Here is a 26,610-nt window from a genome sequence, read left to right as displayed (position 1 = left end):
AATTACATTTTTCACAAAGATCACGAGGGGGAAAAAACTTTTTTGAGAATTGAGATTATTTCCATTTGCCTTCAGCCAACTACAGAATTTTGACCCCCTGATAATCTAAACTAGGAAAGTCAGCAGACTACACCTGAAGCCGATCTACCTGCCATCTGATTTGTAAAGGAAGCCTTACTGGAACACACAGTAGCACTCAAAGTTTTTATGTTGCTGGTGCTACGATGGCAGAGTTACACAGTAGTATCAGCAACATACCTGGGCACACAGTTTCCCAACCTTAACTGAGAACTATCTCTAGATCACTGGTCATTATGGAATTACTAAAGGCTCCAGCAGGGAAACCGTGTTACTTCACTTGCATGGAGTTGTTCCAATTACATAAACTGGTCAGCAGCTCTGGTCCCCAACAAGACTTTCAACATAATCATTACAACAGAAAAAGAAATCATCATTCAAACATTCTCCACTGGCAATTCAGAATAGCACGTATTTGAAATACTTGAGAACATGAGCATCTCAGACTTTAGAATATTTGAAGAGACTTTACCAGAAGCACTTCTAACCTAAAAGCCCCAAAATTGAAATGCTCTAAAACCCAAAGCTCTTGAGGACTGATACCCAAAGTGTTTCCTATTTTATTAGAGTATTCCAGATTTCATATTTTCAGATTCAGGATACCTAAGCTATCCCCCCACCACCCTTGCTCAAAATCTTCCTTTGATACAAGTGAAAACACACAAGCCAAGTCAATCACAGATGGGAGCTTTGCAAGGTGTGCTGGCTAGTTTTATGTCGACACAAGATATGGTCATCTGAGAGAAGAGAACCTCAACTGAGAAAATGCCTCCCTAAGATCCAGCTGTAGGCAAGCCAGTAGATCGTGTTCTTAATTAGTGATTGATGGGGGGAGGGCCCAGCCCATTGTGGGGGGGGGTCACCCCGGGTTGGTAGTCCTGGGTTCTATACGAAAGCAGGCTAAAGCCATGAGGAGTGAGCCAGTAAGCAGCACCCTCCATGGCCTCTGGATCAGCTCCTGCCTCCAGGTTCCTGCCGTTTGTGCTCCTGTCTTGATGCTGTTCAGTGGGGCACAGTGCTGTGGAAGTGTAAGTCAAATAACCCTTTCCTCCCCACGTTGCTTTAGTCATGGAGTTTCATCACAGACATAATTACCCTGACTAGGCACCAGGTACAGAGCTTTCAAGCAATGTTTAAGTCTAAATACCCTTAGATCACAGACTGAACTCCTTTGCAGGAATTTTTTATGGTTTTGGTTGTTGGTTTTTTGTTTGGTTTTGGTTTTTGTTTTCTGTCTAGGTCTGGGCAGGAGGGTACTTTCTGTTTTTGTCATATTTTATAAATAAAGACAAGTCTACATTGCTAATATCTAAAATATTTACTAACTGGCCTTTTAAAGAAGTTTGTTTAAACAGGCATGGTGCTGGGCACCTCCATCTCAGTTCTTACAAAGCTAAAGATAGCTTGAACCCAAGAATTTGGGGTCAGCCTGGGCAACAATGTGAGAACTGATCTCAAAAAGGGGAAAGAAAAGATGAGAGAGAGAGAAAGTGAGAGGAAGGAGGGAAGGAAGGAAGGAAAGAAGGAGAGCCGTGAGAGATGTGTCTACCCTGCCTTACACAGACCCCAGTATTACTGTTTCATGACCCCCAATGTTTATTTTCATGGACTGTCGGCACATGGCAGACACCGGAGGCTGAGAACCCTGTCAAGACAATCTGCAGTCTTCCTTACACACCGCTAACAGTAGAGCCACGTTTAAGCATCTCCTAGAAAGGAAGGCAAATTCCACACAGGACATGAACATTCATTTTATGCTTTAGATAGATGATGTCTAAGGATCTCGAATAGTTTAAGAAAAATCACACAAGTAAAAACTGTACGTTAACACTGCTACCAAAATGTGAGAACAAATGAAACTTCCAGGTAAAAGATAAAAAAACTCCATGAGAACAGTTTCATTGATTCATACTTACTCCTTCATTTCTTTGGATGGGGAATTACATGCAGGAAGGAATGCTGCTGGGCTACTTAATTTATCCAGAGTACACGCTGTTCCTATGGCTCGTACCACTAATCCAGACTCGCCTTCCAGATCAAAACACTGCAAGTACCCAACAACTGCATTTCCTCTCATCTCAAGTACTTTCAAGCCAATCTTTCTCTGTAATTCACCTACAGAAAGAAATAAATTCATTTTTAACTTCATATCTCTATAAAATATACTTTTAAAAGAAAGATATAATAGACATACAAAAACAAAACAAATGTCTAATAGTCATAGGTTCTTAGAATTTGAGGAGGACTCAGTTATCTGGCCGACGCTCCACTCTCAGGAGGTAAGACACTACTGGCTGCAAGCTGAGGCGTGTTAAGTCAATGTTCACTCATTCACTCGTGTGCCTTACTGAAGAAACAGCTTTGGGTTCTGCATTGTATGTTGGCATTCTTCTCATCTCCAAGGTGCTAAATATTTGGATGAGCAAGAAAGATACACACTCCAAATCTAGGGGATGGAGAGAAAATTAAATGACTCAAGTATTTGCTGTGCATGAGGACCTGAGTTCAGATCTGCAGCACCATACGCTAGGACAGAAATGCCTCTCCTAAAAGTTGTCTTCTGACACTCACACTATGGCACATGCATCCATGCAAACACACAAACACACACACACATACATGAAAATATTTTTTAAAATCTCAAATATGAGCTGGGCGGTAGTAGTGCACGCCTTTAATCCCAGCACTTGGGAGGCAGAGCCAGGCGGTTGAGGCCAGCCTGGTCTACAGAGCAAGTTCCAGGACAGGCTCCAAAGCTACACAAAGAAACCCTGGTTCGAAAAAAAACAAAAAAACAAAATCTCAAGTATAACAGCATGCCCCTCTAATCCCAGCAATGGGGAATTACTGGCTGGAGAATCCCTGGGACTTGCTGACCAGCCACTCTGCTAATTGGTGAGCTCCAGGTTCAGTCAGAGATCCTGCCTCAAAAACACAAGGTAGAAAGGGATCAAGGAAAAAAAAAAAAACAGATGTCAACCTCTGACCCACACATACACATACACACACACAGAGTGAACTCACACATCTGATTCAGATGTTCACTAGTTAAAAGTGTTTAATGGGATGGCACCTGGGATAAGGAATCAACACTTATAATGCAGTCTTGGTTGTGAAATTTCATGTACCATACGAAAGGAAAGTGAAAACATTAAAACTAAGTTAATCAACAGAAATTTTAAGACTAAGTAATCAACAGCTGCTTTACTAGAATACCTGACATTAAAGAAATAAGTCTCTGTCTGGCCTCATTTGATGCCCTTGGTGTGCGAATACGATCAATCCATTGATATTCAGGGTCTTCATTGACCACAAGTTCTTCTACAAATCCATGGATCACCACAGCTCTGTAGCACTTTGGAATAGATGTTGCTGTTAAAACAAATCACTTATTATCCTTCTATTAACCACAAAGCCAAACTTAAATTTAAAAAAATATAGAGATCCAAACAAAAGGAGAAATAAAAATTAAAGGCATCTGTGTAGTTTTTGTTTTAGATATATAAAGCAGGAGTATCTACTCCCTAACCTCAACGCACCTGTAAGAGCTCTCAAACAACCTTTTAAGGTCGGTTTATCCTAAAAATGATTTCCTGTCATGAAGCCTCTCACTTTTCTCACCTAAGAATAGCAAATATATTGGGGCTGGAGAAATGGTTCGGCAGTTAAGAGCACTGGCTGACCGGGGTTCAATTCCCAGCACCCTATGGCAGCTCACAACTGGCTATAACTCCAGTTCCAAGGGGTATGACACCCTCACACCAATGCACATAAAATAAGATTAAATAACTTATTTTTTAAGAAATGAATAGCAAATATAAACTGTACTTTTATGATCCAGAGTATGGCTATAGACATTAAATCACTGTTCAATACAAAGTTTAAGAAAATCAAAATATCACAGAGTACCACATAAATCTGTTAAAAATAAATTTAAGTCTATAAAAACAAAATGAAAGTTGGCCAGCCGATGCTAACATTATAGGCAGAATGTTCTTTCCATCTCACACTACAGCCCCTTTCCAAACATGTTGAGAAATCCCACAGTCCCTCGTTCCTAACAGAATCCATGCCATATAACCAACTGTTGCAGTAGTCACGGACTAATTAATAGATCCACTGAATATAAAACTCATTTAAATAAATGTATCATTGGGTTTAAGTAAAATCTAGTCAGATTCAAAAGGGGGATCACCCATATCAAACTAGTCTCTCAGAAAATGTATTCATGCACTGAGGAGGACTACTTGGGGATGCTTGACCCACTAACAGAGATTGGCATGAGCTTCCAGAATAGATCCACACTGGTCACTGTCCTGGGGCCTCATGGGTCCAGGCTATAGACTGCTCCACAGTACCATCCACAGTTCTCCCCTCATTCAGCATTCTATACCACAGCAAAATGCCTTGGGATTTTTAAACAAAAATTTCCAAGAACTTGTAAAAATTAGACATTATTTACTCTAAAAATCAAATAAACAATCACAGAGTTACAGTGACTGTTTCTAGAAATTTAACAATTTTTTCTCTGTTATAAAAACCAAACCCGCCAGGCGGCGGTGGCGCACGCCTTTAATCCCAGCACTCGGGAGGCAGAGCCAGGCGGATCTCTGTGAGTTCGAGGCCAGCCTGGGCTACCAAGTGAGTTCCAGGAAAGGCGCAAAGCTACACAGAGAAACCCTGTCTCGAGAAAAAAAAAAAAAAAAAAACAAACCCTAATGCTTTTTCCATTAATCCATCTGAGTATCAGTTTTTCATAATAAAAAATGTTCCTGTTAAACAAGACAATGCATTTACTTACTGCAAAAGAATTTGACTCCACATGATGACTGTCTAAATCTGTTTAAATCATTGAAGAGGTCTACTTTGACAACCACATTGATTTCTCCACGGATACCTACAGATTTAAAAGAAAATCAAGTTTCTAAGTTAAGAAAACAATATACAATAACCCATAATGCAAATAGATGCAATTACTGATCCTCAAGTAATGTATTGTCATTAACAGTAAGGTTAGCTTTACTTCCGGGATAGTCTCACTCCCAGTAGGTCACTGGGTACACTGAAGCTAAGTATAACAGCCTGAGAGAAGCATCATGCCCACTACTACCTAACGGTTCACCCACTTGAGCCAAGACTGCCTGAAAGAAGCCCCATTTTAAATGATGATGGCAGTGGTGGAAAGACTTGCTGAGTCCTAGGAGACAACCCACTAAACATTCACTGTGCTCACATCAACCCAGTGAGGTCATTCCTACAGTAGTACCATTCCCATTTTAAAGAAGAAATTAGTATTTAATTAAAAGTTTACCAATTCACATAGTGTTGGTAACTAACAAAGGCAAGGGTAAGGGCAAGAATTAAAAGTCAGTTCTTTATAATAGCAAGGATAGACTCCTAATCCAACTCTGATTTAACATGAGAAGTTTTATACTAGGGCTTTCAAAACATGCTGCAATAAAAAGGAATGACCTAGCCCTTACTGCTAAACATTTATTAAATAGCTTTACTCGACTGTCTTGATCTCTTGTCAACTCAGTGATGATGGAAGAAGGCCTTCTAAGAAAAGTCTTTACTAATTTACTGAAACAAGAAGAGATGTTTCAAACACAGAGCCCATATTAAGCCAATCAGAAACTATCTTTAATGTTCTACGTTGGGAAACTATTCCATGCACATAGGTTTGTACTGCTTTAATCCAGGCCCATAATTAGCTCTTTAGCATCACTGACTGACCAGTGAGCTCCAGGGATTTGTCTATCCTGCCTCTCGAGTTCTGGGATTACAGAAGGTGCCTGCCATGTTTTCACATGGGTCCTGGGGATCTGCACTCAGCCTCTTGTCCCTTATGCAGCAGTCACTTTAATGGTTGAGCCACTCTCCCACTCACCCCCTTCTCTCTCTAAACCCTGAACTCACTGCCTAGGCTAGGTGACCTCCAGCCAGAGGACCCCTCTGTCACTCCTCCCAGTACTGGCATGCCCTGCTTTGCATAGCTTCTGAGGATCAAACTCAAGTCCTCACTCTTGCACAGCAAGCACTTTGATAACTAAGCCATCTCCCTAGACTTTGGAGCATATCTTTTTAACTGCAGTAGCATTTGATTGTATTTACTTCCTGACTATAAAGATAATATATAATACACTGTAGAAAACAAAGGGTGAGGGGAGCAGAGAAAGGAAAACATTTATAATTCACAAGTGGAACTGTGCAAGCATAAGCATTATATCATACATTCTACCAAATTTTCTAACGTTATTACATATTAAAATTGGGACCAGCATATTTTATAATGTACATTTTGCAACTCATAGTACATCACATTGGTATACCTGTTTCACTGTTTTCTGAAAACTTCAGTTTCTTCTGACTGTAAAACAGGGCTTATAATAGGATCTAACCTATTTTAAAATCCCACTTCTCAACCTGTTTATCATTTTGAATGTTAATAAATAATAGGATACAGATAAAGTCACAATGAATTTATACACGAATGTCTTGCTTTATTACAAACATCTCACTTCTTTATTGCTATCCCTCTACCAGTGGAATTGCCAGCTCAGGAAAAAGTAATGCAGCAGCAGCAGCAAGGCGGGGCCATTTGTGTCAGCCCTGAGCAGCACAGCCCTCAAAAGCAACCATACAGGTAGAAAGCAGGTCTCAGAGTGTTTGGTCATAGGACCCCTTTACAATCTAAAAATTAGCGAGAATTTCAAGGAATTTTTATAAAGATTATCATCTATCAATATGTACCATAATAAAAATTAAGACTACCAATTTTAAAAAAGTAATCTTTACTTACAATAAATGAGCATGAACTTTTACAAAGAGTTATTTTCTTAAACAGAAGAAAATTAGTGACTAGAGTGCACTGCACTGTGGCATCTTTACAAATCTCTCCAAGGTCGTGGTAATGAGTCTTCCTTCTGCTCTACAGTGTGTCCTAACTCCTCTACAACAGCACATTTGTGAGAGACTGAATAAAGACAATGAATGACACAATCACTGTGCTGAAAATAGCTCTGACCACTAAACCCACAGCACCATTTCAGGGACTTCAGGTGCTCCTAGACCAACAGGCTAGCCTCAACCTCACAATACTCCTAGTCAGCCTACCAAGTATTGGGATTAAAGGCATGCACCATCATTTCTGGCTAAGAACCCAGCTTTAAACAACAAAAGGCTTTATGAATCTTTCAGAAGACAAATATCAATATTAATCAGTTTGAAAACATGTCCTAAAAACATAGAATAACAATGGTATTCTGTTTTGTTTTGTTTTGTTTTGTTTTTTTGTCATTGATAGACACCATCCTGGAGTATAATGCTGGCTAGGAAAATGCTTCACCAGAGCCAAACTCAACCCTCAATACAGCTTGTAAATAACACATGTACTTTCTCTGTCACACGGAGTCAGCAGGCATGCTAACTGTGTTCAGAGAAATGTAGATTCTCTCAGCGACACTTGGCTACTTGTCTATTTCTCAAGGTATCTTTAGGAATATTTTAAAAACCACAGTGTAGTAGAAAAGGTAGACAGAGAAGATTAAGACTGTGTTTCATTTCTCCCAAACCACTCCTTACCATGGATGGTGTCATAAATTGGGAACCACCCTGAGATGACGGTCGCAGCTTCACTATAGAGCAAAGGATCGATGTCAATGTACACCTTGCCAATAGCATCGTTTGCACTGTAAGTATCGTGGTCAAGAACTGTGATCTGCAGAGGTTCATCTTGTAAATCTTCATCATCCACCTAAAAGTACACCCTGAAATTAAATCTTACACCTTTGAAATACACAAAGCTATACACTACCAAACCATAAAGGCATGTTAGGGATTTATCTGTAAGGCAAAGGTAAAGAGATTAGCATACCCAAGTGTGCTAACTAGGCCCAACACCATAAACCAGTGGTAGAGTATCTGCCTAGCATATATACTACAAGGCCTTGAATGCAATTCCAGAACTACAGAAAGTAAACACTTCCTCGGGGAAAAAAAGAAACACATACACACACACACATTGGAGACAGGGTCTTTCTATGTAGCTCTGGCTGTCCTTATATGCCCACTGAAAGACTACATTTCCCAGCCTGTCTTGCAAATGGTTAAGTTACAGGCACAACTAGTACCCAGAGCATGGTAAGGTGGGAAACCTCTTAAAGGGATCCATCTCTTTAAAGAAAAGCTACTTCAGGGAAGAACAGTTCCTGCAAATGAGTCCCTTGGTAGAAAGCTCAGACACAGCCAAGCTGCTTGGAAGTGGTTCTTTTGAGAAATACAGGCACACCCCACAAGGAGATCATTAGGAATGGTGACCACGGTCCAATATGACAATATCCCAGTCAAATATCTTATTGGCTATGAGCTAAAGTATAAATAGCTTTTCAACCTGCAGTTTTGTTTATTTAGCATATGTGGTAGTTTGAATAAGAATGGCCCCATAGACTCATATATTTGAATGTTTAGTCACCAGAGAGTGGCATTATTTAAAAGGATTAAAAGGATTAGGAGGTGTGGCCTTCTGGGAGTACATGTGTCACTGGGGGTGGGCTTTGAAGTTTCAAAGGCCCATGCCAGGTGCAGTCTCAGTCAGTCTGTGTCTATGTGTGTCTCTTCTCTCCCTCCCCTTCCCTCTTTCTCTGCAAATCAGGATGTATCTCTCAGCTACTTTCTCTAGAACCATGCCTGCTCCCATTTAGTCCATGATGACAATGGGCTAAAGCTCTGAAACTGTAAGCAAGCCCCCAATTAGATACTTTCTTTTATTAATGTTGCCTTGATTATGGTGTCTTCTCACAGCAATAGAACAGTGACTAAGTCAGAAGTTAGTACCAGGAGTCAGGTATTGCTGTGACAGGCCTGAGCATGATGCTTGTTGACAGAATGTAGACTTTGGATTAGGAAAGCAACTGAATGTTTTAAGTGGCAATTAATGGGACAGAGTAGTAGACGCATGGAAGACAGCAGTGCTGAGAATGATGCAGATTATGATGGCCTTGCTTGAGAAGTGTCAGAGAAGGAGGATATTAGTAAATGGGCTAGAGACTGTCCTTGAGATATTTTGGAGAAGAATGTGACTGCTTTCTGCCCTTGTCCGAAAAAATCTGCTAAATTGAAGAGTTTGGGATTAATGGCACTGGCAGAGGAGACTTCAAGATAGCCTAGTATTGACTCTGTCATGTGCTTATTAAGTGATCATTCTTATGCAGATCTGTAATTAAAAGGAGCAAGCTAAGAAAGGAAAAATACAAAATGTACAGTTTGCGGAGAAAAGGAGCACCGGGAAGTGTAATGGAGCTGAGTCTAGTGTGCAAGGAGATAAAAAGTTTAAACAAAAGCCTGATGCTAAATGGAATAAAGGGAGTAATGACCTCAGGGCAAGACCCCACTCAGTTCAGCTTCCAACTTGTGAAAAGTAATTTAGAAAAACTTAAGCAGTGAAGGAAACCATCAAAAACAGAAAACTGACGAAAATGTATTTGAATGAGGGGGCTATGCTCCAGCCCCAATTAGTAGAAGAACTTGGCAGCTTTGGCCATGTAGTTCTAGCTTATAAGCCAAGGATACAAAAAAAGAGTTGTAAAATCTCCCTCCGTGGCTAAGGAAAGTGCTGAGACCAAGTATGAGTCAGAGGTGTCTCTGCATGAAGGCCCAGAGAGGTCACTGTGTGAAGCTGTGAGGGTGAAGCCTGGATTGCCTTGGAGACCCCAAGATGTTGGAGATGCCAGAGTTGTTGGATACCTGCCAAGGAGAGCTGCAGACCAGGTGTGGAACTAGCCCAAGAGAGAGAAGTATGATGCAGTCAACAAAACTGAAAGGAGTTGGAGATCTGAAAAGTGCTTTGATATCAGACATGAAAATGTATAGATTGAAGTTTGCCCTGTTAATTTTAGGTGTTGCTTTTGTCTAGTATTTCTCCACTATGCTCCCTTAGCCCACTTGGTAATATGTATTATGTGCCATTATATGTTGGAAGTATGTGATTTGCTTTTTTTATTTTGATTTTACCAGAGATTACAGTTAAGTGATTGTCATGAGTCTCAGAAGAGACTTCAAATTTTGGACTTTTAAACACTGTTGAGACTGATAGACTGGGGTCTTTTGGAATGCATTTTTTTCATTATGATATGGCTATAAGCCTATGGGGGCCAGGAAACAGAATATGGTGTTTTGAATAACAATGGCCCCCACTGGCTTATCTAGTTGAATGCTTAGTCACTAGGGAGGGGTACTATTTGAAAGGATTAAAAGGATTAGGAAGTGTGGCCTTCTTGAAGGAAGTGTATCACTGAGGGTGGGCTTTGAGGTGTCAAAAGCCCACACCAAGTTCAGTCTATCTCTGCCTGTGGATCAGGATGTAGCTTTCAGCTACTCCTCTAGCACCACATCTGCTCCTACTATGAGGATAATGGACTAAACCTCTGAAACTGTAAGCAAGCCCCCAAAATGCTTTCTCTTATAAGTGTTGCCTTGGTCATGGTGTATCTTCACAGCAACAGAACAGTGACTAAGATAGCATACCTATACCACTTATACCTCTATATTATTTAAAGGATGCAACTGTCTCAAAATGCCAATATTCAAACAACTTTATGCCTAACTCATTTAAGAATGTCATCCACTTTCACTGGTGCCAGCTCATATTAACATACACATAACTTTCCTGTATGAACACATTATTATAGCCACCGTCTGAAAGGACACACACTGAGGAAAATGGAAACTCAAAATGGGCAGCATGTGTGCAGACATGTATAAATTAGCAAGTACCAAGAATAGGACTTCTATTTTCTCCATTTGGACCTCAGTATTTCACAACAGGCAGCTAGCCAGCATCCCGACTCTTATAGATTAAGCTTTCTGGCACTAAAGGAGAGATCACAATCCTGCCATTGACCAGGAGCAAAGCAGTGTGATTTTCTTGCTTCTCTGGTAGGTTAGAAGGCTAGTAGAAAAACCAAAGCAACCTTCAGACCAGTCAACACTCTGATGCCCCTCATTCACTTTCCTTAAAGGGAACGAGGCTACATTTTACCCAGGCTTACTGCAAATGACTGCAAAGCAAGGCTCAGAAAAGAAGACACAGGAATCATTCTCTGCACTGCATAGGACCATAATGGAGACATCGAGGAGTGAAAGCACACTAGTATATTTTAAGTGAAAGCTTCTTCAATGCTTCATTACCTTGTCCCCAAAATGTAAAACGGTGGAGTTGGACATGTCAGAAAATGACACAATCCACTTAAAAATGAATAGGTACACAAAGGGAAAAGGCAGATTCTACCAGGAGATAGCCAGGTACATGATTTTTTTTTCAGAGAGCAACCATAAAGAAGCTACAGAGCTAGAAAGACTAACACATCCTAGGCAGAACAAGAGAGACTGGATTAGGATAGGGAGAGATACTCCAGAAGTCATCAACATCCCATGACGCCAAGAAAGGATCACTACTGCACAGGAGACAAAGTGCAGGGGGAAAGGAGGAGGAGAACACAGACCTGGATGAGGAGATAGGAAGCACCTCCACCTCAGAAAAGATCTCCAGGTGCAGGTGTGCTTGGACATGAGCACTCCCCAACCCTCCACCCAATCCTTCCATCTCAGAACCTGCCACTTAGCCAGGCTCTTCTGTACCAGAACCTCAACTTCTGCCCCACCTTCATCATCCTTGACCCTCTGTGAGCTGACAAACCCCATACAGTCACAACTGCTTCCAATAACTCACAGCAATCACAGCCAATGAGAATTAATCCCTAGTCTTGGTATATAGCTCACATATAGCCCTGTGCTGACTTCTTAGAGAGAGAGAGGTCACAGGTGCATATGTGAGTACAAGTGGTCAATGAGGCCAGAAGACAGCATTAGTTCCTCAGGAGCTCTCTAGGCAATTGTGAGCTGCCACATGAATGCCAGGTATCCAACTCTGGTAGGTCACCTGGAAAAGCAGCCAGTGCTCTTAACCACTAAGCCATCTCTCCAGCCCCAGGCTGACTTGTGAAGAGTACTAAGGCTCTTAATGGAGAAAGAAGACTCTTAACATATGGGGATTAAACATCTGAATTTCTATACATACAAAAAAGAAATTAGCTAGCCACTTACCTCATACCACTAAAGAAGTTAACTGAAGCCGGGCGGTGGTGGCGCACGCCTTTAATCCCAGCACTCGGGAGGCAGAGCCAGGCGGATCTCTGTGAGTTCGAGGCCAGCCTGGGCTACCAAGTGAGTTCCAGGAAAGGCGCAAAGCTACACAGAGAAACCCTGTCTTGAAAAACCAAAAAAAAAAAAAAAAGAAAAGAAGTTAACTGAAAATTAACCAATGACCTATATATATATATATGAATCTGTATGTACTGAACTGCATAAAAAGAATCTGTACATCAAAAAAATTATTAAAAAAGTAAAACCTACTGAATAGAAGAAGCATCTACAAGTGGTATATGATAGGAACAGATATTAAAAATATATAAAACATAAAAACCCCAAAGCTCAATCCCTAGTACAAATACACATATGAATACACACACACATACACACACAAAGAACTTCTACAATTCAATAATAAAAAAGTCAATAATAAAAAAAAAAAAACTGGGTGGTGGTGCACGTCTTTAATCCTAGTACTTGGAAGGCAGAGGCAGGTGGATCTCTGTGAGTTCAAGCTAAGGCTACACAGAGAAACCTGCTGTGGGATGGTCTGTATGTCAAATCTGTTGCTCTGATTGGTCAATAAATAAAACACTGATTGGCCAGTGACCAGGCAGGAAGTAGGTGGGACAAGGAGAAAGGAGAATTCTGGGAAGCAGAAGGCTGAGGCAGAGAGACCCTGCAGCCACCGCCAGGACAAGCAACATGTAAAGACGCGGGTAAGCCACCAGCCACGTGGCAAGGTATAGATTTATAGAAATGGATTAATTTAAGCTATAAGAACAGTTAGCAAGAAGCCTGCCATGGCCATACAGTTTGTAAGCAATATAAGTCTCTGTGTTTACTTGGTTGGGTTTGAGCAGCTGTGGGACTGGCGGGTGACAAAGATTTGTCCTGACTGTGGGCAAGGCAGGAAAACTCTAGCTACAGAAACCCTATCTCAAGGAGGTGGGGGAAAAAGCCCTTGGGGCTGGAGAGATGGCTCAGTGGTTAAGAGCTCTGGTTGTTCTTCGAGAGGCCCTAAGTTTAACTCTCCAAGCTTCTTTGGGCACCATGCACATACACGGTGTTCAAACATATAGACAAGCAAAACAACTATACACATAAAATAAAGTTTAAAAACAAATGTTTGTTTTTTAGAACTCTGGAGATAGAAGCAGAAGAACCAGAAATTCAAGGTCATCCTCAACTACATGATGAGTTCCATCATAAGCAAATTCAAAGAAACAGAAAGCAGATCAGAAGTTACCAGGGTCTAGAAAAAAGGGAATGGAAATTATGGCTCAAAGAGTACAGTTTCTGCTTAGGGTAATAAAAATGTTTACGAAATAGTAGTAATGTTTGCAAAACACTGTAAATGTAGTTAGTACTATTGAGATGTACCGAAAATGAAGCTGAGCAGGGTGAAATGCATCAGCTATGTGGGAGGCGGTCTCAGTTCAAGGCCAGCATGGATAATATTGCAAGATTTGGCCTCAAAACAAAAAATACAAAACTGGTCAAAATCAGGCATGGTGTCAGATGCCTATAATCCTAGTACTTGGGAGGAGGATCAGGAGTTCAAGGCCAACCTTAGTGACTTACAGATATAAAGTAGTTAGAAGAAGACTTTGTTTCTAAGTGTGTACACTGTTCTTCAGATTTGATACATGCTAGGACCCAAAGAAAACTACAAGCCCATAATGCCTCTGAGGAACCGATTTTTCTCCTGCATTAGCATATATTTTAACTATGATGTAATGCTTCAAAAGCTCAATATTCCAACCAGGTGGTGGTGGAATACACCTTTAAGCCCAGCACTTGGGAGGCAAAGACAGATGGATTTCTGTGAATTCCAAGCCAGTCTGCTCTACAGGACAGCCAGGATGGATACACAGAGAAACCCTGTCTCAAAAAACAAAACAACAAAAAAAAAAAGTTGAATATTCCCAATAAACAAAAAAGGAACTACTTCTCAGGTATAAAAACTAGTATACTTAAAGCAGAAAGTCTTTATCATTCCCAGGAGAAAAGGGTACACCCAAACAACAGAGATATTCAACAGCTTACCTCAAATTTAAACCACTCCGAGTTCCACTGAGGATTGAGTGACTTGAGGTACACATCTGTCTTAAAGGTTGTATTACCAAATTTTACCTAAAAAAAAAAAAAGAAGAAGAAGAAGAAACTATTCAAATACAAATACCAAAACAAGGAGTAAATGCTAGGCTGGGAGTGGTGGCACACACCTTTAATCCCAGCACTCAGAAGGCAGAGGAGTCTGATCTCTAAGTTCACATCCAGTCTCATCTGCATAGAGAGAGGTTATCTACAAAACTGGGAAGGGGGTGTTTCAGGGAGGGGTAGCAAATGTTAGTAGCAGCTACGCAAAGTGAGGGTTAGCAAAATGACGGGGAAAAGACAGTCATCCTAAAAAAAAAAAGAAAGTTGATCTGCCCAGATAAGCAAGTAGGGTACAAGGTACAAAGGATCACCTACTGGACTACCTGACCAGCTCCACAGAAAACAGAAAACATGCATCCTGACATCAGCCCTGAAGAAGGCACTGGCATGTCTACTTGAGGGAGAATAGCTACAACAAAATCAGAAGGTAAAGAAGACATCCTCTTAGCATCTAAGCATGAGAAGCCAGAAACACACCCATTAATACAATGATGGAGTAATAGTTCCTTGTTTTCTAACTTCCACACACTTATTATTTTTTACATCCCTTACTTGTGCACACAGTGGTCAGTGATAAACTACTGTATTTCATGTTCACATCCTCAAGGACAATCAATGGAGCTGTATGGAGAGACTATTTCAGTTCACAGTAATCCTGGCATGCACTAAATCACAAAGGCCCAAAACTAAAGAGGGAAGAGAGCAAGTTAAGCCCCTGGTATTTGCTCCTCCACCCCCAAAAAAAGCAACTGTGAAAGCTCAGACTGGATTTGGAAGTGGTCAAGAAGCCTGAGAGCAACATACCAAAAGCGGCTTCCTAACCTGCCTCTATGATTCTAAATTCAATCTGTTTTTAAAGGCTCTTTTAATAAAAATCTTAACCATGTGTATTCTACTGTGTAGGTCCCAGGCATTAAACTGAGGTCCTCAGGCTTGGCAGAGGACACCTTTACCCACTGCCACCTTGCTGTCTCCTAGCTACCCTTTAAGCCCTTCCTCTAGGCCCTCACCTTTGCCAACAAGGTCTTTGACTGACCTTGAGAGAAATTAAAGACTGCCATTTTATCACAATACTTACATAGCACAGTTATGTATATATAGATACTTACAAATGCTGATTCAATCAGCTAAGAATTACACTTACTGATCTTATTGCTTAATCTAAGAAATTTAAACTATACAAACTGTACTTTTCTCTTCTACATATTGTTCTACTTAGTTTTACAGTTTTAAGTACTTGGTACCTAGGCAGTTTGATTAAAGAGTAAAAAAAATAATTTGAAGACAAATTTAAGAACACAAAAAAATTTTACGTTATTACAATATCATAAAGTCAGTCAGGACAAATAAGAAACTGAAAAAGGCATTTGCCAAATATATCATAAAAAACTAAGTTCCCGAATTTGTCCCAGTCAGCCTGGAGGGATAGCACATGTCTATAATCACAGTACTTACAAGGCTGAGCAGCAGGATTGCCAAGAGTATAAATCCAGCCTTCCCTACAGAGTAAATTCAAGGTCCACAAAAAACCCATGACAAAAAAAATTAAAGAATATCATAGAGAACTAAGTCCCTCAGTTTCCTTCATTTAAAAAAAGTATTTTCTTCTACATATAAAAATATGTAAATATGTAAATTAATAAAAATAATAAAAATGACAGCCTAGCATAAAATTTGTTGAGGTAACGATCAACACGTATTAAGTTTTTCCCCTATAGGAATGCAGTCTGCCTTTCATCTACCAACAGCACAGAACACAATGATAAGGCTACTTTAAGTGAAGAATCAGCAACTTTCAAAAAAATTAATTCTAAACAAAATCAAACATATTACTAATAAATTTCTTCAAAGAGCAACATTTTCAACCTACAACCTTACATAACACCAAATGAAAACCTAAAATTTCAGCTGGGCAGTGGTGGCACACACCTTTAGTTCCAGCACTTGGGAAGCAGAGGCAGGCAGATCTCCATGAGTTCAAGGCCAGCCTGGTCTACAAAGTGAGTTCCAGGGCAGCCATGGCTACACAGAGAGACCCTGTCTCAAGAAACAAACAACAAAAAAAACCAAAAAAAAAAAAAAAAAAAAAAAACAGTTTCTTCCACAAAGGCAGTTAACTGGTGTTAGTGCAACAAGCTATCAAATGAAATTAACATATTTCTAAAAAGAAAAAGCCTAGCAAACAAACACGAATTTTAAAAGTTGACATTTTCTACACCATATCCTAAAATGATTGACTAATAATACCTAACAAAGCACAAGTTCTAAGAACTGTCATTTTAATACATCCCTAAGGAAATGCTTAAAAGAACATTAATATATCCAAGCTAAAAGACTTTTTAATTCTTGTTTACAGCTATAAAAATGCAACTTCTACTTAACTATAGGTACTAAAATACACTTTAAAAGCATAAAGAGTTCATCTGACAATCTCTAATACTGGTTAAAACATTCAAATGTTTCTCACTAATGGAGGGCATTTACAACAGGAGGTGAAAACATGCAGCCCAGAGGTGGTAGCCCCTGCCAGCTTCACATGCACTTTGAGCTTTTGTCTTCTGTCCACGGTTTACAGAGGTCTGATCTAATCATAACACCACCGCATTCAAGGAAGAGCTGGACTTCTGAGTACTTTAGATACATCGTTTAGTTTATCTAAAACTGCTATAAACACTGAAGAAAAAGGTTTGCTAGAATTATATATCCACTCAAATGCCAAATATATTTAAGGGTTCTGGCTCACTGGCAAAGAGAGCACACATGTTTTAAGTTCTAAGTTGCCAACCCTCTTTTCTCCACAACAGTAGCTGTACTAATATTCTTTTTTTTTTCTTTTTTCTTTTTTTTTTTTGTCATCTGTCCACTCAAGATAACTTAAAAATCTACAATCCCCACACTTCAATAGACAAACAAAAAAGGGGAAAGTTAGACCAAACGTGGCCATTGTGTGATTCCCCCTTCCACAAAGAACCAGTTCCTACAATCCTGTTTACTTCAAAAGAGATTTTATTACTCAGCAACTAAACGAACATTACAACTTCCTTTAGAGCAGCAGGGATTTTAACTGAGAGTCCTATAGTGAAGTAGAGCATTTTCTACTGACATTATTTAATCTCTTCAAATCAGCTTTTTCCTCTAAAAAGGTGAGTTGCAGGGACATTTCATGATTACATATTATCCATGAAAACACCCAGTATGATGGGAAATATTGATCAAATATTTATTTTCCTCTCAGACTCTTGAATGAACACAAAATGACAGCATGATTTAGCCAATTTGTAGCATGAACATTAATATGAATACCTATTTATTAAAACTTCCCTTGTAAAAAAACAAAAAACAAAAACCTTGTCTTATTCATCTTAGGGACTGCTGCGAAAAGAACTTTTTGGGTTTTGTCCATGGTGGCGATAAAACGGAGGGTCTTACACATTTCACCACTGAGAAACATCATGCCCTGCTCAAGAACAACGATCTTCACTGTTTGGTCTTCTCACATCATTGAGGAGAAATTCCCTCAGCCAACACAACTTAGACCAATACTTGATCTGTTAGTCTAGCAAATTTTGTTAGATCACAGAATCACTAAAAACTGAAGTTCAGTGGGAAAATGAATTGCAAGCCTGACGACCTGAGCTTCATTCCCAGAACCCATGGTTAGCAAAAAGAGCCCGCTGACTGCCACATGTGCACCATGACATGTGTACAACACACACACACACACACACACACACACACTCTCTTTCTAATTACAAGTTGCATGACTTACAATGAAATATAAAAACATGCGCTTGTCTTTGAAGGCACTGCTCTTAAACATGGGTCTATTATTTATAGTTTAACATCTGTAGTTTCTGCATAAACTACACTGATGGGACCTGTGATCTGGTGTACATGTATGTGATCTGGTGTACATGTATGTGGTGGCACAACTCAAAATTGGTTGTAATATTTTTAAATTTTTAATTCTAATTTACATTTTAATGTAAACAAAGAATTCTATTTTCAATCTTTTCTCCTAATTCAAGGACAATTATCAGTGACTATTACTATGAATCTTTATATAGCATTAACTTTTAAAACTCAGTTTATCAATTTACACATAAATTACAATAATAAATGTAGTTGACAAAACCCTATCTGGGAATAAACATAAGTACTCCTACAGTATATTAGACAAGGGAGGAGACTCCGGGCACACTGGACAGCAGTTTATAGTATGGCAGCATGCAGAGTCTCAGCGACAACAGTGGTCAGTAGGAACTAGTTGAGAGGGCTGCTAAACAGACTTCTTGCCCTGACTTCAAGACTGCTTAGCAATCTGAACCTCCTTTACCAAACGGGACTTATTTCCCAATCTATTCAACACCAACTCTCCTTCCAATGACATGTTTTATACCTAGCTTCGCCTTCACCGGGTTTGTCCTAGTCACTCAAAAAGCACTTTTCTATGTGCCTATGACATTTAACTATCCTCCAGATGCAGCATCAAAAGTTCTCGTAACTTGCCAAGTGTGGCAGTGCACATCTATGGCCTGACTCTGGCAAGGCAGGAAGGAGGGAGGTGGGTTTCTCATTAGGAGCTGGACACCTAGGTTCCGTTATCTCCCTCTCCTGGGAGCTTATAATACTTACAGTCCACATCCTGTAATCCTTTATTATCATCCTCCTCCTGCTCTAATTTTCTCCTTCCTGCTGGATTATTCCTATTAGACAAATATGCCCAAGAAGCTTATTTCTTTAATTACTAAAAGCTATATACACGTTAAGGACCACAGATTTCCCTCCTCTCTTCAAAGCCCTATTTCTTGCAACAGTTGCCAATTCATGCTGCTTTCTCACTCCAAGCATCCCAGTTCTCTGCAAGTCTTTAGACTTCACAAGATTAGTAACAATTTCCATATTGACCCATCTAGACAATTCCACGTTTTCTTAATTGCTTCAAGGTTTTAATACTTGAGGGTTGGGACTGGAAAGATGGTTCAGTGGCTAAGAGGTGCTCTTGCAGAGGACCTGGGTTTGATTCCCAAAAACTACATGGCAGCTCACAGCTGTCTTCGATTCCAGTTCCACAGGACTGATGCTCTCTTCTGATCTCCTTGGACATCAATCAAGCATGTGGTGTACACATATACATGAAGGCAAAACATTCATACACATAAAATAAATCATTTTTTAAAACTGAGGGCTTCCTCTTTCTAGAAACTTCTTCTCCAACCTAAACCATCACTCATTATTTTCCTTATTTTTCACATACCCATTAATAGTTTCCTTCCCTTTATGTTCCTACTCAAATGACTTGTTCTTTTTGGGACAGTCTCACTATATAGCTCTGGCTGGCACAGAACTTTCTATGTAGACCAGGCTGGCCACAAACTCAGAGATCCACCCGACTTTTCTTCTGGAGAAAAAGACATGCACCACCACACCCCATCTTCAAATGACCCTGTCTTCAATGTCCAGTTTTTTCAAGGACAGATACATTCTACTTCTCTAACACGTTAGAGGACAGGGCCAGCCCCTAAGTGGGTGTTAGAAACTTTTATTACACTAATTAACTGACATTTCTTTGTGTGTATATGTATGTTTGTGTGCACATGCGTCTGTGAAGGTCAGAGGACAACTTCTGGAAGTCAGTCCTTTCCTTCCATCATACATGCAGGTTTGGAGACTGAACTCAGTTGCCAGACTTGGCTACAAGCACCACTGCCTGCTAAACCATCTCACTAGCCTCAAGTTTGAGAAATTTCTAGCCTTGTTTTAGAGAAAGTGAGACAGTACATAAGATCGGAACACTGGGTATACTGCAATGCAAGACTCCCAACAGTGATTTCCTGTGTCATGGTTTTTAACAGCCCGACAGTCACATGACTAAAAATCTAAAGCCAGGCAAGGCTGCACAAGTCTGTAATCCTAGCACTTGGAGATCTGAAGACTTCAGAGCCAGCCTGGGCTACATAGTAAGACTGTCTCAAAGGAAATCTACCTAGACTCTTAAGTTAGTTTTACAGATCAGAGTTTTACGTAAGGGTTTTTTTTTTTTTTAATTTTTATTTACATGTATGGATGCTTTGTCTGTATGGATGTCTGTTTACCACATGCATGTCTAGTGTCCGTGGAGGCCAGAGAGGGAGTCAGATTCCCTGGAACTGGAGTTACAGACATGGTGAATGGCCATATGGGTGCTGGGAATTAATTGAACCAGGATCCTCTGAAAGATAAGATTTGGTGCTCTTAACCACTGAGTTATCTCTCCAGCCCATACAACTGTCTTTCTACGTGATATTCTTATTCACATGAATTTATCCACAAGAGACATTCCCAGACCAATTTTCTCACCATCTAGAACACTATTTAATTATATTACATATAAATTACCTCCTCCTCCCAAAAGGAGAAATTCTTATTGCATTCATCACTATATCCCTGGCATCCACTACAGTGTCTGATATACACCAGAGCTCAATAACTAGCCAATGACCCAATCTGATTAGTTCCCATTTTCTACTACATTTATAAATACTTCAATACTAAAATAACACACAGACACACACACACACATAAACTGTGTCATACTATTTGAACCCAGTGCTCATTTATCATGAGCACAGATAAATTATATTTTCTATGAGTATGGCTCAAGAAAGACTTCAAAATATGTGATATAGGGCCAGCTAGATAGCTCTGCAGGTAAAGACCTTGCCACACAGCCTAACAACCTGAATTTGATCCCTGAAATCAACAGGAGAAAATCAACTCCCAAAAATTGTCCTTTGACCTCTATTCTCAAGCTGTAGCATGTGCACACTCATACATACACACACACACACACACACACACACACACACACCATAATATTTTTAAAAACCCAAGTGTAGTGGTGAAGACCTTTAACCCCAGCACTTGGGAGGCTGAGGTAGGTGAATCTCAGAGTTCCATGACACCAGGCTACACAAAGAAATCCTCAAAAAACAAACAAACAAAAGCAAAATATGTTTTATTAAAGGGGATGTGGATAACATGAATTGAAGCACTTTTAATCTACAACTCAACCAAGAAAATAATAAAGAAGTGCTTGGTCTCACAGAATTGAGCAATGTTGGCCTCACTTCTAATTCAAACTGCTCTTTTGAACATCACAGTCACAAATCCGATGTGACAAATGTTATTAAAAGACATCTCAAGTCTAACATGCCCAGATGGAAACTGTCTCCTCAGTCCATCCATATCCTCCTGCAAAGCTCCAGAAAATGACTTGTCTACTCCAGAAAGCTAGGTATTGCCTTAGTTCTCCTTTGCTTGGTCCCTGGCTCCAATCTACCAACAAATGCTCTCATCTACTTTCAAAATAGATTTGGAATTTATCCACTTCTTTCTATTACCAAATCCACCATGTGGACCTATCTGAACTACAACAGACTCTCCACTGGATACAACACGCTGCAAATCAAGTGCCATTTAATAAAAGTTCCCCACTGAATGTATAAAATTCAAACCTTAACCACAGCCTTGCAGCACCAGCCACTTGAGCATTCCCCCACTGTGCCTCACACTGCTCTCCCTTGTGGTGGTATTCTAATTGTACTGAAATGTGATTTTGATTGTATGTTAATAAAGTTGCCCGGGGGTCAGAGCTATTAGAGCCATAGCAAGAGTGTGGCGGTGGTGGCACACGCCTTTAATCCCAGCACTTGGTAGAAGAGCTAGGTAGATCTCTGTGTGTTCAGGGATACAGCCAGCATTGGAGACATACGCCTTTAAGACCTGGGGGGGCTGTACATACAAGCAGTGATGAGGCAGTCACGTGTTTGGGTTTACAACCAATGAGAAGGCAGAACAGAAAGACTATTTAAAGACAGACACACAGGACGTAGCTTTTTTTTTTGGGAGAGCTAGGAGCACCGCAGGAGGAAGGGTGAGATTTTAGCTCTGAGCTCTAACCTCTCGGCTTTCTCTTTTACATTGGTTCTGTGTTTCTTATTTAATAAGATGGTTGGTTACATCTACACTCCCTCCTTTTCCTAAAAGACGTCTACTACAGACTCCTTCCCCCCATAACACACCAGTCTCCTCCAGCTTCTCCTCTGCCTCCTCGTCCTTTTACACAAACTCTCGTCTCTCAGTAGCCGATGCTTCCCTCCAACAGGTGTCTGCTTGATCGATCCTGATTATTCAAAATTGATGTTCCTTATCATTCTCTATTGTATTCTCTTGTGGCACTCATAACAATCTTTTCCTAATTTTAATTTCAATATAATTAAATACTTAATAAGTTCTTTACTTTTTAAATGTCTTAGTCACCAAGATAAAAGTTCATTAAAATCAGAAACCAACTCCTTCTCATAAATCATACATAATCAGCTAGACCCAAAACAGCCTAGGGCCTGGCAAACAGCAATCAGTGACTAGTTACTGGAAGGGCTGGGTTTAATGGGACATGTCTGTGATCCCAGCTGCTCAGAGGGCTGAGGGAGGAAGATTTCATTTTTATGGTTTTTCTTTTATCTATTTTTAAGATAGGGTCTCAATATGTATCCCTAGCTGGCCTCGGAACCATGTAGACCACACTGACCTCAAACTTAGAAATCCACCTGCCTCTGCCTCCCAAGCACTAGAATCAGGAGTGTGCAATATCATGGCTGGCTTGAGACAGGATTTTAATATCAAGGTAAGCCTGGGTAATTTAGTGAAACTCTAAATAAATATTAAACCCATTCAGGCCATCCTATGGATAACCTAATTTTTAAAAAAATCTCATTTCTGCTGAAAACCCTCTCCTGGTTTACTCTCGCTTACAACAGGAGACTAGAATAAAAAATGAGGCTTGACTCCAACCCATCTTTCCCGCTTCTTCTCCACAAACCTCAAGACCCACATTTTATTCCAAGTGCATCTTACACTAAAATGGCTTCCTGGACATTTCATGTACCACATTCTGTGTGTTTGCTCTTTCTTTTGCCTGAAAAAAAAAAAATCCTGAGCATTCCTCAAGGCTCAGCTCAACTGTCAGCTCCTTAGGAAGTCTTCTTAAACTATGATACAGAATTAAGTTCCCTCAGTCACATATAACCCCCATCATCTTGCCTGCTGAGGCAGGAAGAGTATACTAGAGCAGACTGCCCCCAGGCTGTGGAGATTTACCAAGTAATTTTAGGCACATTATTACCACCCCTAGGCCTCCACTGCCTAACCCTATAATATGGGATAATACTCCTAGTAGGGCTGTGGTAAGGACTAAGAACTTAAAAGTATATGGCACAAATATGGCAATAATGAAGCTCAATACACATTAGCTATCAGTTATTAGTATAAGCTGTATGGGTCATTCTGCCTAATACTAACTCCAGTTATCTGTAGAGCTCTGTTAACATCTGACCCAAGAGAAAACAGACTTTTTCAATGAAAATGAAGTTAAGCTTAACAACTCTCATTAAGAAATAAATAAAAAATAAAAAATAAAATGGGGTGAACTGCAGTTAATTCGGTTCTAGAACCCTGAAGAATATTTTATATTAAGCAGAAGTATGCCATCATATATCTTTGAACCCCAGGCATTAATAGCCCAAATGATTATTGCTCTAATGGTCTGCCTCATCATGTCAACTTTTATTATAATTTCTCCTTGGCTTCTTTCAGGTTCTGAGTTATTAATTTCCGGGCTGTAGGCCTGCGCTAATTTGCATGACTTTTAAAGTAATCATTAGATTTAAAAAGCAATTTTGCAATTGAGATCCATGGCACTTAATTGACTTCCTACCTCAAGGCAATAAATTACCCTAAGACAGCTCATCTCCCTACCAGTCTACACAAGAGCGGGTAAAGCGCCACTGTGGCGTGTGACTTGCACTGAGGATTCAGGCGTGTTGGGGAAAGGGCTGCATGTCGTCGCACCGTGGGACCGCGGCTGTCCCCCGAGAGCTGGCTGCGTGGACACGCTGCAGCAAGGGCCCTTAGCCGCCTCATCACAACCGAGGTCGTGCGAGCCAGCGAGCCAGGTCTCCGCGGCCACGCCTCGGACTGGCAGGTGGCCGGGCGGCGTCCTGACCCCGGGGACGCCGCGAACCTGGCGGGCGGCGGGACGTGTCCCCCGGGCTGGGGGCGGCGGGCATCGCTCCGCGGAGCCGCCGCGGGCAGCGGGCCGGGCAGGGCTGGGCGGCCCGTGCTCTGAGGGGGCAGGACCGGGCACCAACCTCCACGAAGGCATCCGTCAGGTCGCTGGCGCGGTCCATCACCGGCAAATGGCGACCGGCCACGATTTTCACCTTCAGCTTCCCCGGCATCGCGGCGGCTCCGGCCTCTCCTAGGATTCCTGCAGAAACAAACAAGCGGAGTCTGCGCCGAGCCAGCGTCGGGGGGGGGGGGCTGGGGGAGCGCCGCGGGAGCGCGCGGCGGCGGCGGGACCGCGCGGGGGGGGGACGACGGCGGCGGGAGCGCGCGCCAACTGACAGCGGAGGGCGCGCTCGCCGCACTCACGCGCGGAGGAGGAACCGGGTCGTCCCGCGCGGGCGCCGAAGCCTCATTCCGGAGGAGCACTCGGAGGAGGGGCGCCGGGCCACCGTGCCGCCCTGGCCCCGGCGCACTACCTCTAGCCTCCGAGTCCAGTCAGCATCCCACGGAGCCCGCGCCGCGCCGCCCCGCCTCTCTCCTCCCACCCTTCCAAAAATGGCGGCCTGTGGGGCGGGAGCGATCGATCACTCGGCTCTCGGCCGCCTCGGCGGGGCCGATTTGAATTCGCCGGGGCCCGAAGAGAGGGGCGGGGCCGAGCTGGGGAGCAGGGAAGCCGGGCGAGCCCTGCATCATCCACCCAGCCAGCCTTTTCGGGTGCGTGTGCAAGTGTGGCTTGCAGGTGCCGGCGCTCCTCCGGGCACGACGTTGGTGATAGCCACGCCGCGCTCTGCAGGCTCCTGGACAGACTGCTGCTGCCTGCTAGAGGAATCTACTGTTAGTGTTTCCTAAGACGGCCACCACGAAGGGGTACGGGTGCGTCTTCAGGTCAGAGCCGGGTGTGGGGACGCACACCTGTCAACTCAGAGCTTGGAAGGCTGAGACAGGAGGATTACCTCGAGTTCTTAGCCAGCCTGGGCGACAGACTATAAAACCCTGGCCAAAAAAAAAAAAAAAAGGCACGCCTTTAAATCCCAGCGCTCAGGAGGCAGAGGCAGGCGGATCTGTAGGCGTCGAGGCCAGCTTGGTCTACAGAGCGAGCTCCAAGACAGCCTAGGCTACACAGAAAAACCCTGTCTTGAAGGGGGGGAAAAACACGCACACACATCTCAAATAGTGAATAAGCATTTTTCTGAAAGACTTGTTTCAGTCATAGACATTTGTACTTTGTCCTGGGTCACAGAGGTCACTTCACACTCTCCCTAGTACGAACTTTTGTTTCTTGAGACAAGGTCTTGCCTGTAGTGTATAACCCTGGCTGGCCTCTTCCTTGGTATGCAGCCCAGGCTGGCTTTGAGCTTGTGGCATTGTCCCAGGTGTTGGGATGTTGGGCTTGCACGGGCACACCCAGCTCTCTAATTATTAGGCATTTACAAGCCTAAAGGGAAGGCCTACAGTGCTGGCTAAAAGTCTCCAAGTAATGAACCTGCAGCAGTAAATGTAGTCAGTGTGAGAGATGAGCCCGAACAGCACTGACCCCACACTCTGTACTGTGTGACCCAGCCACAGTGGAGTATTTGTATACAGCTTCAGACTATCAGAAAAACACTGGGGTTGAGTAACACACACAGGGTGTAACAAGATCACTCCATACCATGTGGCAAACCCAGAATCACCAATATACTCATAGCAAATACCAAAATCAACATTTAAAATGCCAGTGAAAAAAATTATAGCACTGAGTTTATTAGGAATGGAAAATTCCTAAATGAAGATATCAGCATGATCTTTTTAGCTTCAAAAATACTAAAACAGGATAGAAAAAATTGCTCTAACCAGTAACAAGCCAGAAATGCCTTTTCAAAAAAAAACCCTCCTGAGGAAAGAATTTTGCCCCTGTGAGAAGCTGAATTCTTCCAAAGAAAATGCCCTGCTCAAAAGAAAGAGAAAAAAAAACTAAAAGATAAATTGTTGCAGAGTTTTTGGACTAGAGAATGTCTGTCCATTTAGACTACAACAAAAAGGAACACGATCTCACATAATTGCCTGGGAACCACTGGTGGCTTTTTTTCCTAAACACTGACTTTCCTTAAAATGCCCTCGCCAGATTCAAAGGTC

The 26,610-nt window shown here is 41.6% G+C and overlaps 1 protein-coding gene across 1 annotated transcript in view; it reads right to left on the bottom strand.

The window, feature by feature from the left end:
* The window catches only part of C2cd5 (C2 calcium dependent domain containing 5), a 104,245-nt gene extending 79,254 nt beyond the window's left edge, over positions 1–24,991 (bottom strand). The window contains exons 1-7 of the mRNA XM_037204318.1: positions 24,862–24,991; positions 24,579–24,697; positions 14,275–14,361; positions 7,663–7,834; positions 4,880–4,975; positions 3,295–3,450; positions 1,995–2,193 (exon numbers count right to left, since the gene is read on the bottom strand). Coding sequence (XP_037060213.1) covers positions 1,995–2,193; positions 3,295–3,450; positions 4,880–4,975; positions 7,663–7,834; positions 14,275–14,361; positions 24,579–24,668 — 800 coding nt within the window. The 5' untranslated portion in view covers positions 24,669–24,697; positions 24,862–24,991. The remainder of the gene's footprint in view (positions 1–1,994; positions 2,194–3,294; positions 3,451–4,879; positions 4,976–7,662; positions 7,835–14,274; positions 14,362–24,578; positions 24,698–24,861) is intronic.
* Between the last annotated feature and the right edge of the window lie 1,619 nt (positions 24,992–26,610).

This window comes from Peromyscus leucopus, chromosome 3 (genome assembly GCF_004664715.2).
Source record: "Peromyscus leucopus breed LL Stock chromosome 3, UCI_PerLeu_2.1, whole genome shotgun sequence".
In the NCBI taxonomy this organism is placed as follows: Eukaryota; Metazoa; Chordata; class Mammalia; order Rodentia; family Cricetidae; genus Peromyscus; species Peromyscus leucopus.
This window is presented reverse-complemented; position numbering and strand designations above follow the sequence as displayed.